We start from the raw sequence: 13,446 nt of genomic DNA, 5'->3' as shown, positions 1-13,446 counted from the left end.
CATTTGACTCATCGTTTAATGTGTGTAGATGACACAAAGCTACATTAAAAAAAGATGGGTGCTATTTGAATGGGTTTCTATGGAGACAGGAACAGAAGAGCATCCAGTCGGAAGTTAGAATTTGTAATGGCAGTGCTCATCGTTTAGTCAGGAAAAAGGTCTATAAACAACCACTCAGAACACTTCAGCAACCGCACAGCAACACAGAACACCCTAGCAACCACATAGAAACACTAGAAGCCACTCAGAATCCCTCAGTAACCGCATAGCAACACAGTAAAAGCAACTCAGAACACCCTAGCAACCACATAGCAACACTAAAAACCATTCAGAACACCCCAGCAACTGCATAACAACACTATCAACCACTTAGAACACCCTGGCCACTGCATAGCAACACTAGAAGCCACTCAGAATATCCTAGTAACCGCATAGCAACACACTAAAAGCAACTCAGAACACCCTAGCAACACACTAGAGGCAACTCAGAACACCCTAGCAACCACATAGCAACACTAAAAGCCACTCAGAACACCCAAGCAGCCGCATAGCAACACTATCAACCACTTAGAACACCCTGCAACTGCATAGCAACAATAGAAGCCATCCAGAACACCATAGCAACTGCATAGCAACACTAGAAGCCACTCAGAATACCCCAGTAACTGCATAGCAACACACTAAATGCAACTCAGAACACCCTAGCAACCACATAGTAACACTAGAAGCCACTCAGAATACCCCAGTAACCGCATAGCAACACACTAAAAGCAACTCAGAACACCCTAGCAACACACTAGAAGCAACACAGAACACCCTAGCAACCACATAGCAACACTAAAAACCACTCAGAACACCCCAGCAACCGCATAACAACACTATCAACCACTTAGAACACCCTGGCCACTGCATAGCAACACTAGAAGTCATCCAGAACACCCTAGCAACTGCATAGCAACACTAGAAGCCACTCAGAATACCCCAGTAACGGCATAGCAACACACTAAAAGCAACTCAGAACACACTAGAAGCAACTCAGAACACCCTAGCAACCACATAGCAACACTAAAAGCCACTTAGAAAACCCCAGCAACTGCCTAGCAACACTGGAAGCCACTCAGAATACCCCAGCAACCACATAGCAACACCCTATAAACAATTCAGAACACCTTGGCAACTGCATAGTACCAACATGGCAACCACCCACAGCATTCTAGTTATGTTTTACTTGAACTGATGACTACCACAATAAGATGAGGAACAATTAGTTCAATCAAGGAAGAATTTAGATTTCTTGACTAGGAATTCAGTGGATACTCACCGATATTCTTACTAGGGTTGAACAAGGGTTTTTTCCGTTGCTTTTTGCTTTTCTTAGCACACCAAAGTTTCCCTGATGAAAGAAGTAGTATTATTAGTGAACTTTCCACACAAAGATCAACAGCAAAATGTTTTAAGGATGATGAAAAATCAAAGAAGCAGTTCAGGTGTATGTTTGTGTCTCTATAAAAGGTTTTTTTTATCTTTTCTGGCAGGAAATGAGTAAGTTTTTGACAGACGAGGTCCAGCTCACCTTTAAACTCTTGATTTCTGTCTGTGATGGTTTTCTTCATGGCTTCTCTGTGCTGTTGGAAGCTCTTTCCTTGAAAAAATACAGTAGTTGATGACCATTGATGATCTTAGTGCTGATGTTTTTTATATAATTTTTAAATATAATTTTATAGAATTTATTAAAAAGACAAATTCAAAATATTAATAAACACAATAATACTGTATAAATAATAATAAAATAACATTATACTCATTGTATTCAAGTTTTAATTTAATGGAATTTTAGTGTAAAATCATTGCAAATTCACGATGAATTTTTGATTGTGTGTTGCCCTATTCAGCAAAATTTTAACACATTTTTTTAGTGGATTTACATGCATTTTTTCTGTCTCTATCCTGTAACTCATCAGGCACTCTGCTAAATGTTCTTACCAGGTATAAGGCCAGCAAGGGGCTTCTGGTCCTCATGTCCGTCCCTGTATGCCTGCCACCAGTTGGGATCGTCCTGACTAGTGACGTGAAGGATGTCTCCCTTTTGGAAGGACAGGCCGAGTTCTCTGCATGGCACATATAGGTCATCAGATGGGTCATAGCTGAAACTTGCCTTCACATGCATCTGTAAAAAAGAGAACGAGGAGGAGAGGTGAAGAACACATAAGAAGAGTGAGCTGCTACCAAGCACAAAATCTACTCAAAATAGTAGTTATTAAAGGCACCACAGTCTCATAAACTTTCTTAAAGTTTTACATCACAAGTATACTTCATGCATAAGGCAATCCCAGAATGCACTGTGGGAAGAAACCCACTAGGGTTTGAAACAGAGTCAAAAACAACCCTGTAGAAGCCTCTAGAAAAGGCAGCACATATTCAAATGAAGGAATGAAAATTAAGAAAACAGAGATTAAGTCATACCACAGTTGGTCTGTGAAGAGCTATTTTGTTTTGAGAGTTTGGGATGAGGAGAAACGTGAGGGACCCGTGCATGCAGGACTAGAGATAATGAAGAAAAACACAAATGCGCACTATTATATTCTTTGAAATGTGACACTAAAGCATGAAGTAATGATGCTGAAAATTCCACTTTGATCACAGCAATAAATGACACTTTACTATATATTCAAATAGAATTTTTTTAGTAGTAGTATACCATATATAAGCAAATGATTATGATAAAGTAATTTAAAGAGTTACAAAAGAGCTTTTGGATCTCACCAGTATGTTGTGAACATCATTAACACTTTTTCCACGGACTGGAACACCATTGATCTCCAAGATTTCATCTCCTTCACTGAGCAGGTTGCTTTTCTCAGCCGTCCCACCGCTCACCACCCGACTGATGATCACACGGTCATCTTCGTTCCGAACGGTCACACCCTAAATAACATAAAGGTGTAGCGGTAGCCCATTGTCAGAATCTACAATAACATGTTCAATACTGTCCTTAAAGGTTATATATGTATATGAATGTCTCAAACACCTACCAGAGGCATGTCACGAGTCTTCTCCAGGGAAACCAGTTTGGTGGTCTTTTCATCCTGGTCCACAGATTCAATAGTTTCGATATCCAATTCCTGCTCGGCGATACAGTCATGAGCTTCCATCAGGGCCTAAGGAAGAGCCACGAACATCAACACTGGTGAATGGAGATGTCAGCATAAACTCTTTTGACTTGAGCAAGTAATGAATGATCCAGAACTCCCTAGCAACCACATAGCAATACCTTAGCAACCATGTAGCAAACAGCCCTGCAATTGCACAGCAACAAAAACACTCATAGCACTTCAATAACTACGGAGCAACAACTTTACAAGCACCCACAACACCATAGCAACATTTTAAAATGCTTAGAACACACTGTAATATTTGCATAGCAACACCCTTGCAACCACCTAGCAACTCCTCAGTAAACACAGAAAATATAGCAACTACCTAGTAACACACAAAACACCATAGCAACTGCATTGCAATATTTTAAAACACTTTAAAACACATTTTAGAACAACTTAACACCTGCATAGCAACACCCTAGCAACCAACTATCAACTCAGAGACTATCAAACACAGAGAACACTCTAGCAATAGCCTAGCAACCCAGAACACCACAGCAACCACATACCAACATTTTAACATACTTAGAAGACCTTAGACACCTGCATAGAAACACCCTAGCAACTAATTATCAACTTCATATCAAACACAGAGAACACTCTAGCAATAGCCTAGCAACCCAGAACACCACAGCAACCACATAGCAACATTTTAAAACACTTAGAACAACTTAACACCTGCATAGCAACACCCTAGGAACCAATAATCCACTCCCTATTAAATAAAGAAAACATCTTAGCAACTACCTAGAAATAGCCTAGTGATGCCATTGCAGCCACATAGAACAAGATAACAACTACACCACATTTGAAAACACCTAGAACACCTTAGACACTGCATAGCAACAGCCCTAGCAACTGCCTATCAACTCCATGTCAAACACAGAGAACACTCTAGCAATAGCCTAGCAACCCAGAATACCACAACAATCATTAGCAACATTTTAAATCACTTAGAACACTTTAGACACTGCATAGCAACACCCTAGCAACCAACAATCAACTCCATATCAAACACAGAGAACCCCCTACCAACCCAGAACACCACAGCAACCACTTAGCAACATTTTAAAACACTTAACACCTGCATAGCAACACCCTAGCAACCACTCACAATGCCATTATATTTAAACAAGCAAACAGTCAAACTTCTTTAAGCTAAGAAGCCAAACAAGTCCCTGCCCATTTCATTTAACTCGAGACTCTGTCCCGGCTACAGGATTTGCGATTTACCCTACTGAAGGTGACAGGCATTGCGTACCTCCCTATAATAACCCCCGCCGAAATCAGTTTCTGCCAAACACGACACACAGCTTAACTTGAACATAAACCCGATCCTCCATAATCTCCCACAGCACTGTCAATCACCACATCACCTCTTACCTCCTCACGCATTCACACTGTATGAAGAAAGACAGAGCCGCACTGTTTTAAACGGCTGTGGGACGCCCACTGTGTATGTGGTGACAGACAGCAGTGGGAGGGCTGAATCTCGGCGGGGAGGGGAATCATCTTGTGGCCTGTTCTGTGGCAGGTATCTGTTTCTAAGGCCGTTAATTGGATCTAACCTGTGGTGTGTACAAATAGACACACAGGAAGTTGTTTTCACACCCCTGCTAGGGTTTGATGTGGGCCTGAATATGTTAGACAACAAATTAGGTCTTGATTCTTTGATCAAATGACTGATAATTTTGTGCATCTACTTCACTAGTTCAGGGGTGGTCTGATAAATTCAGACAGAAGGACAAATGATGCTAAATGCAAACAGTAAATTGCAAATAACCATATCATCATGCATATTTCTGATAAAGGCTTATCAGCTTTTAAATATGAGGAGAAAATGCCTAGTAAAAACAGAAAATACCCTATCTGGCAACAACCTAGCAACACCCTTGCAACCACCCAGAACACCACAGCAACCACACAGCAACATTTTAAGACTCCTTAGAAACTGTAAAATGATGCAGATGGTACGTGAGACTCATTCCTCATGATTTACCTGCAGAAGTGGTGATGTCAGCAGGCCTGTGAGTTCTGTGGCTTCAGTGTGTTTGCTGGACTGCAGAACATTCTTTACCTGAACACCAAAAACAGCAGTCAACAACACAGAGATTTTCATCTAGACCAGTAAAGCAGCATCCAGACAAGCATCACTATGACTGTTGCTCATTAGAATAACCTGATGAAAATCTAATAATTCTCCTTTGGATTTTATGCACCGATAGATAAGTTTGTTTCTTCATCCAAACAGATTTGGAGAAATGTGCATTGCATCACTTGCTCACTAATAGATACTCTGGAGTGAATGGGTGCCATCAGAATGAGAGTCCAAACAGCTGATAAAAACATCACAATGATCCACAAGTAATCCACACCACACCAGTCCATCAATTAATGTCTTGAAAAGCCAAAAGATGCATGTCTGTAAGAAACAAATTCTGTAATTAAGACGTCTTTACCTTTAAAATTCCATAGTCTATAATAATGCTTCCTCCAATGAAAAGGCAGTCTCATCCGAATCAGGAGAGAAATCTGCACAGATCAAACATTTACAAGCCAAAACAGTCCAAAACAGCTCTAAACAAATATCAAACTGTTGGCCCAAATACAAGTCCACAATCCATAATAATGCTTTCTCCAGTACAAAAAAATTTTGTCTCTCATGTCAAAATCCAGCCACATATTTGGTTAGAGCTGATATGGTGCTTGATCTGTGCAGATTTCTCTCCTGATTCAGACAAGACCACTTTTTCTCTGGAGAATCCAATATTATGGTTACAAGACTCACATTATAGCTGGAAACAATGGTTTGAAGGTAAAAAACGTGTTAATGATGGATTTGTTTCTTACAAACATGCAACTTTTGGCTTCACTAGATGTTAATTGATGGACTGTAGTGGTGTGGATTACTTGTGGATTATTGTAATGTTTTTATCAGCTGTTTGGACTCTCATTCTGATGGCACCCATTCACTGCAGAGGATCCTTTGGTGAGCAAGTGATGTAATTCTACATTTCTCCAACTTTAATGAAGAAACAAACTAATTTTATTAACTAATTTTTAATTTCTGAATTTATCTTACAACTGCAAGATATCTAACATACAGAAAAATTGAGTGAAATATCCTGCTTCCCAATAAAATATCACATTACCGAAATAAAATGGCTTGTGAATGCTATTTCATGTTGAGTACGTGATGAAACAGCTCGCTAACACCTCTCTGCATTGCATTACACACTTAATCAGCACACACACATGCAGTGTCTGTAATAATCCATCAGATCTCATTCTGGCCTCCAGGATCTAGTCGTAGTATCTTGTATCAGTCCATAAGCCAATGACGGATTACAAACCTAGCTTCATCCAGCTACATGCTTTGGCACAGGGCAGATCAGCCAATTACCACGTCCCTAGTAATCACTTCAGACGCCTTTGCTCAAGTACAATGACTACAAATACTTTAGAAAAGAACTGATTCACATATGTGTACAAGTTTGCAAGTTTGTAGCATGCATGCCTGGACAATCTCTTACAAGTGTGCAACATGCAACAGAGCACACTGCAGGGAATATGTCACACAATGCCATATACCACAAAAAGCAATGTGTTTGACTACCTTCAATTTCCATTCCAACTTATTTTGTGATCAAAACATTTTTCAAATGTTACTACATGTTTCAAAACACTTGGAGAGCATTCAAATGCAACTTCCCCAAAAAACATTTTTAAAACATTTAAAAAACGGAATGTTTTGAATGTTTAGAGAAGATTTAGAATTATTGTTTGCATAACTTAATGTTACAATCTAATTCAGAAATCATTCATGGCATGTTTTTTTTTTTTTTCTGTAATGTTTTAGTTGGTTGTTCGACTAACATTTTTTTTTAAATCTATATTTAGAGAACATTATAAAGTTATAGGGTATGAGGTGGCAAGGGGTAAAAGGCTCACCAGCATGGGGTAAAAGGCACACAGTATTGATACAAATACTTTAGCTAACTATATATATCAATGTCTAAGTTAATACTTGTTCAAAACAATCACTTTTGCGAAGTTTGTACTATTTTCTGCTTATTTTGATAAATAATTATAATTATTTTTTGTTCAATAAACACACTGTCATTAATTTAAAACATATATTTTAAAACACAGAAACAAAATCTTTTTAAAAAAGTAAAGATTCTAAAAGCCCTATAGGATGTCCCATAGTCATTTAATATAAATTTACAATAGTGACAACAAATTATATTTTATTATATGATATGATTAATAGCATGTTTTTAAATATGATGGTCTCATTCTAAACATAGTGATTATCTCTAAGATGGACACCCAACACAATATATGATATTTTCATCTGAATCTAACAATGTCATGCCAACAAATGGAAAAGTCGGCCTTGTATTAATTATCATGTTAATTATTGTGCTCCAACAGCAGGGGCACTTTTTTTTTTTTTACCCCAAATACCATACTTTTACATATTCTTTCATAAAAACTGCTGTTTTAATTATCCTAAACAAGACTGAAAATCATTAAGAAGACATTTGTCTCAAGATATATTCAAGGATTCAAGTTTGCTACTTAAATCTACAAAATTTTAAAAACATCAAATATTAGATCAAGTAAGCACAGAATCAACTTTGCGCTGCTGCCCGCGATCGCCGTCAAGGATCAGACAAATTTGCATGTGTATCTTAAAAAGCAGATGTTTTGGAAAGTACTACGCCACGTTTTTCTGACATCTAGTGGTTTAGAGGAAAAATAAAATTTATATGGAAGCCCGTTTCCGCCACTGAATAAAAAATAAAAAAGGTCATTGCGACTTTTCATTTCACAATTCTGACTTTTTTCCTCGCAATTTTGAGTTTACATCTCGCAAGTCTGACTTTTTTTCTCACAATTGTGTCATATAAACTCGCAATTCTTACTTTTTTCTCACAACTGTGAGCTATAAACTCACAATTGCGGGATATACACTCTCGCAATTTTCTCGCGAGAAAATAAATTTCTCGCAATTGCGACTTTGTATCTTGCAATTCTGACTTTTTTTTCTCAGAATTATGAGATACAAACTCGCAGTTGCGAGTTATAAAGTCCAGTCATGAGGAGAAAAAAATATACTGATATGTTAACAGAATTGCGAGTTTACATATCTCACAATTCTGACTTAATAACTCGCAGTTGCCAGTTTATATCACACAATTCTGACTTTTTTTTCTCAGAATTGCGAGTTTATATCTCGAAATTCTGACTTTATAACTCGCAATTGTGAGTTTATAACTCGCAATTGTGAGTTTATATCTCACAATTCTGAGAAAACAGTAAGACTTGTGAGATACCAAGTCGCAATAACCTTTTTTTTTTTTTTTTCCAGTAGCGGAAACGGGCTTCCATACTTTTATCATAAAAGAATGTTTCTATTTGCAGCTTACATAATCACAAAGAAAAAAACTATTTATATCTCTATATTATTTTTTTTAAATTTTCAAAAACATTTTTAAAAAGCCATTTTAAAAATGTTACCTTTTTTTAGAATGTTCAGAGAACATTCCTAAGTAACATTCCCATAATGTCTGAATGTTGTGAGAAAATTCTAAAAGTAACGTTTTCATAACTAAACGGGAACGTTAGCAAAACATTCTTAGAACATGTTTTTATTAGCTATAGTATTCCATTCCAAGCACGTCAGTTATGTAGCTGAATGTTGGACTGGTGGTGTTGTTGTTGAGTGAGCTGTACCTCGTCTCTGAGCTGCTGTGCGTGTGCGGTGATCGGGAACGGCGGGCAGAGGCGTCTGATGCTTTGAGCCAAGCTGCGGTGCATGATGAACGCCTGCTGGAAATCCGACTGCAGCAGCAGCTCCAGCAGCAGCTCAACGTCCTGCTGACTCTCAGCATCCGTCAGACGCAGCTGCAGATGCTGCAGAGAGTCAAGCAAATCATCCAGCTCTGACAACACACACAGAGAGAGGGAAAGAAATGGGTTGAGAAACGTAATAGCTAATGAATTTACAAACAAATAAATACTAGAGTTTCCCACGCCTATTAACTAATGAATTTAAATGACTTTTCCAGTCACTTCTGTTGACTAAATACAACGATACAACAATAAAACATGCACTAAATGAAGACAACTTGTCTATTAGAAAATAACAATCCAGGGATTTGGAATGACAGTTTTCAATTTTATGCAAACTATTCCACTAAGATAAAAAATTACACACTTCACCTTTGAGGCCTCCCCAAAAACATTGGGTAAATTCCACTTCAGACAACATTTGTCACTAGTAAACATGATCTTGCGTGTTTGACCTAAAGAGTAAGCCGTAAGCAGTTATTTAGCTGTTTTTTTTTATCCTAAAGGAAGTGCACTTCTTACAGGGACAATCCTCCTTCCTCCAAGGAACCTGAGGTTAAGAGTCTTGCTCAAGTGTAGAGGTGAACTCTGGAGATCACTGGAGTTTAGTTTAAGCGGCATAGTCACTTTTTTCTTTTCAAAGTTGATATTAAATGCTCACCAAGGCTACATTTATCTGCTTAAAAAACAGCAATATTGTGAAATATTATTACAATTTAAAATAACTGTTTTCTGTTGAAATATATTGTAAAATGTAATTTATTTCTGTGACCAAAGCTAAATTTTCAGCATCATTATTTCAACATCATAATAGAATATGTGGATTTCTGATCATTATCAATGTCGAAAACACTTGTACTGCACAATATTTTCAAGATTTCAGGATTTATGATGAATAGAATGTTCAAAAGAACAGCTTTTTATTATTTATGTAACATTATAATTTTTTTTTGTTGCTTTTGATTAATTTAAATGCATCCTTGCTGAATATAAGTATTTTTTTTTCGTCTTTTGCCCTATTATGGTGGTTTTAGCTATTTTAGACTAATCAAACCCACCCTGAAACGTTCACTTTTTCAGGTTGTTCGTCATTTATGTCTCTCACCTGTAGTTTCCTTCTCCTCTGATGCTGACTTGGCTTCCTGTGCCACATTCATCTCATCATCAAAGGCCCGAATGATCTCCTCATTGCTGCTCTGTGCTGACGTGAGACACGAGGACAAGTTCAGATGGGTTTCCTGAGTGTGTTCACAAGCCTCCTCCTCCTCCTCCTCCTCCTTCATCATCATCATCACTTCCTCTGGATCATTTTGGATCTTCTCGGTCTGCTCACTGCAGCACTGAGGATTGAGTATGGCAGGACTGTCCACGTCCATCTCAGCATTGTCACCCGAGTCCTCCGTCGTGTCACCGTTCATGTGTAATGTTAACATGGTTGTTTTATAGTGAAGGTCAACACTGTAAACTACAAAGAGCTCAGAGCAGGAGACATTGATGCATTTGTGTTTTCCTGATTTCCTGAAACACATGCCAAGAAAACAAACCTGTTCTTGAAATGCTGTAATATATATTTAAAAATATTTATCTAAATAAATTATTAAATATATAATATTACATATTTTATAAAAAATATATAAATACAAAATAATAAGTTATAATTATATTAATATTTATTAGCACATATATAATATAGATCAGTAAATAAATATTAATAAATAAATATATATAGAATTAGCTATATTAAATTTATAATTTAAATGTAATATATTACACAATTTATATATATTACATATATTTTATGTCTATATATAACTTTTATTATTTATATAAATATATGTTTACTTGTGGGATATAACATTACATACTTTAAATATATATTTAAAGTTATTTATCAGAATACATATATAAATTATATATAATGTACTGTATATATATATATATATATATATATATATATATATATATATATATAAAAACATTAATTTTAAAAATAATTTCTTAACTTTAAGTATAAATATAATTTAAGTATAAATTAATAAATAAAAAGAAATAATTAATGATTATTAAATAATATTTTATATATATAATGTTCATTTAATTTTTTATATAACATGACATATTTTATAAAAAATACAGAAATTAACAAAATAATAAGTTGTAATTATATTAATATTTAATAGCTAATATATAATATAGTTTAATAAATAAATATTAATAAAATATATAGAATTATTTACATTAAATGTATTATATAAATGTCATATATTACATAATTTGTATATGAAGAGTTTATTTGCAAAAACAGATAGCTTTTTTAATTATTGTTTTCATGTTGTTATTGTTTTATTGTGTTAGCTGTATTTTTTATTTTTACTTGTATATATATTAAGTCAATATATAACTTAATTATTTATATATTTCTATAAATATATGTTTACTTATGGTATACAGTAGTCAAAATTTGAAGTAAAACCGAAGTTCCTAAAACCGAAACAAAACCTGTTCGTCTATCAAAATACATATATAAATTATTAAATAATTATTTAATATACACACATTTAATATATATATATATATATATATATTAATTCAACAATAATTTATTAATTATAAATTAATAATTAAAAAAAACAATGAAATTAATGTTTCATAAATATGCATTACATAGTTTATATATATTGAATATATATTTTATGTTTATATAAATAAAATTTCGTTATTTGTATATTTATTTATATAAATACGTGTTTTATTTATGGAATAAATTTACATGCTTGACATCAAAGCTAGCGAGCCATCAGAAAAACAACTGTTCTCAAAAGATCCAGTAAAATTAAAGATATGAGTCATTTAAAGGTGAAGTGTGTAATTTTTGCGATTCTAAATGGAGCTGCAAAAGTAATGACAACTTTTCAGCTAAATCTGCTTCCTCTGAAGAAACCAATCAGGTTTCAGCAGTCACGCACGCAGACATTCAGCTGTGTTTAGTAACAGGTGGCAGTGAAAGACGACCATCTGTTTATCTCAGATTAGTTAACGCCAACTTCAGAATCACACACACACACACACACTATCACTAGGACCTAGAGACACACATAAATCGAGTTACAAAGCAGGTTCCAGGGAAAGAAATTAAACCCTTAAACATTCAAGAAGATTCAAACAAGCTGCATAGACGTCTGTTTCGCTCATATCTCTTGCACACCTTAAAACACAGTATCTAAATTAACAATAACAGATGATCTCTTATTTCACATCTAATTAAAAGACAAACAGAGTAGCCTATGAATAACTTCAACCTTACCAAACATGCCTTACAAACATGAACAAAATATCAGATACTTTAAAGACTTTTTTTTTTTTTCAATTTTATAAACACCACAATGATTATTGGAGCATGCAGCTACTATTTCAGTTTTTCTACTTCAAAATGTAATATTTAATTCAATGTGTTACTTGCCATTTGTTTGTAATTGTCCATTTTCTAATTGTTTATAAAACTGTCCAAACATGGCATAATATATTTCAGAAATAAAAACTAGACAGAAAGCTTCTGAGAGTAACTATAGTATTTTGTCAGAAACTGAAGTCAGAATGGTTAATTTGTGCAAGAGATTGAGTGAAATATTTAGCTCATTTTAGCTTTTCTCTTCATTGCATGTGGTTATGAAACAACCCGTAACAGTTTCTTCCATAAATACAGCAGTAATTGACCTCTGAGACCTTTTAAGTGCCACTAATGTAGATAAACTTAAGCTGTCACACATTTTCCTCTAGTCCTTCCTGGCCTGCACTGATGCTCCTGCATAGCTGATTTTCACGTCAATTTCAATGCATTTTCAATGCAAAGCTGATAGATGAACACAGTGTGGATAGTTAATGAGTCAACCCATGTGGGGTTTGAACCTTTGATCTTTCTGTGACCAAGCACTGCCATACAGCAGCCCAACATCAACCAACAGCAAAGCAATCATAAAAGAGTCAATTACTATAAATACAAACAAAACTACATGCACTATCCTAAAAAATCCAGTACTCACTGTGTGCATGGAGCGGCAGGTCTCTCTCAGCTGCTGATTATGGTGAATAGAGCAGTGATTCCAGTGGTGTTTTCACTCAGGTCCAGTGGACGTGCGAGTCTCCACGGCTCAGGCGTCTGAGGCTAATGTGGATGAGCGGTGACTTCAAGAGTTCAGTAATCTGCTCTAAACCCCACAGCACCATGAGTCTGACCAACATCTAATCATCATCTGACCGACTCAGATTCTACAACTACACATACCTGCATAATTCACCCTGTTCAGTTTTATGCATATTTCATAACTTATACAGGCTGCAAATTTAGAATAAAGGTCATATTCTTTAGAGTAAAACAAGTTAAATTATCTAAAATAAAACTGAAATGGCATGAAATAAAATTAAAATACAT

General features: G+C 35.5%; 1 protein-coding gene across 1 annotated transcript in view; it reads right to left on the bottom strand.

Moving 5' to 3' along the window:
- pals1b (protein associated with LIN7 1, MAGUK p55 family member b) overlaps window positions 1–13,160 on the bottom strand; it is a 25,740-nt gene extending 12,580 nt beyond the window's left edge. Inside the window, exons 1-10 of the mRNA XM_051138529.1 lie at window positions 13,058–13,160; window positions 10,123–10,535; window positions 8,901–9,109; window positions 5,158–5,235; window positions 3,033–3,158; window positions 2,764–2,925; window positions 2,464–2,541; window positions 1,984–2,167; window positions 1,574–1,642; window positions 1,322–1,393 (exon numbers count right to left, since the gene is read on the bottom strand). Of these exons, the coding sequence (XP_050994486.1) occupies window positions 1,322–1,393; window positions 1,574–1,642; window positions 1,984–2,167; window positions 2,464–2,541; window positions 2,764–2,925; window positions 3,033–3,158; window positions 5,158–5,235; window positions 8,901–9,109; window positions 10,123–10,450 (1,306 nt within the window). The 5' untranslated portion in view covers window positions 10,451–10,535; window positions 13,058–13,160. The remainder of the gene's footprint in view (window positions 1–1,321; window positions 1,394–1,573; window positions 1,643–1,983; window positions 2,168–2,463; window positions 2,542–2,763; window positions 2,926–3,032; window positions 3,159–5,157; window positions 5,236–8,900; window positions 9,110–10,122; window positions 10,536–13,057) is intronic.
- Window positions 13,161–13,446: the final 286 nt, after the last annotated feature.

The sequence above is a fragment of the Labeo rohita genome, chromosome 20 (genome assembly GCF_022985175.1).
Source record: "Labeo rohita strain BAU-BD-2019 chromosome 20, IGBB_LRoh.1.0, whole genome shotgun sequence".
Classification (NCBI taxonomy): Eukaryota; Metazoa; Chordata; class Actinopteri; order Cypriniformes; family Cyprinidae; genus Labeo; species Labeo rohita.
The sequence above is the reverse complement of the archived record's forward strand: the minus strand, read 5'-3'. Positions and strand labels throughout refer to the sequence as shown.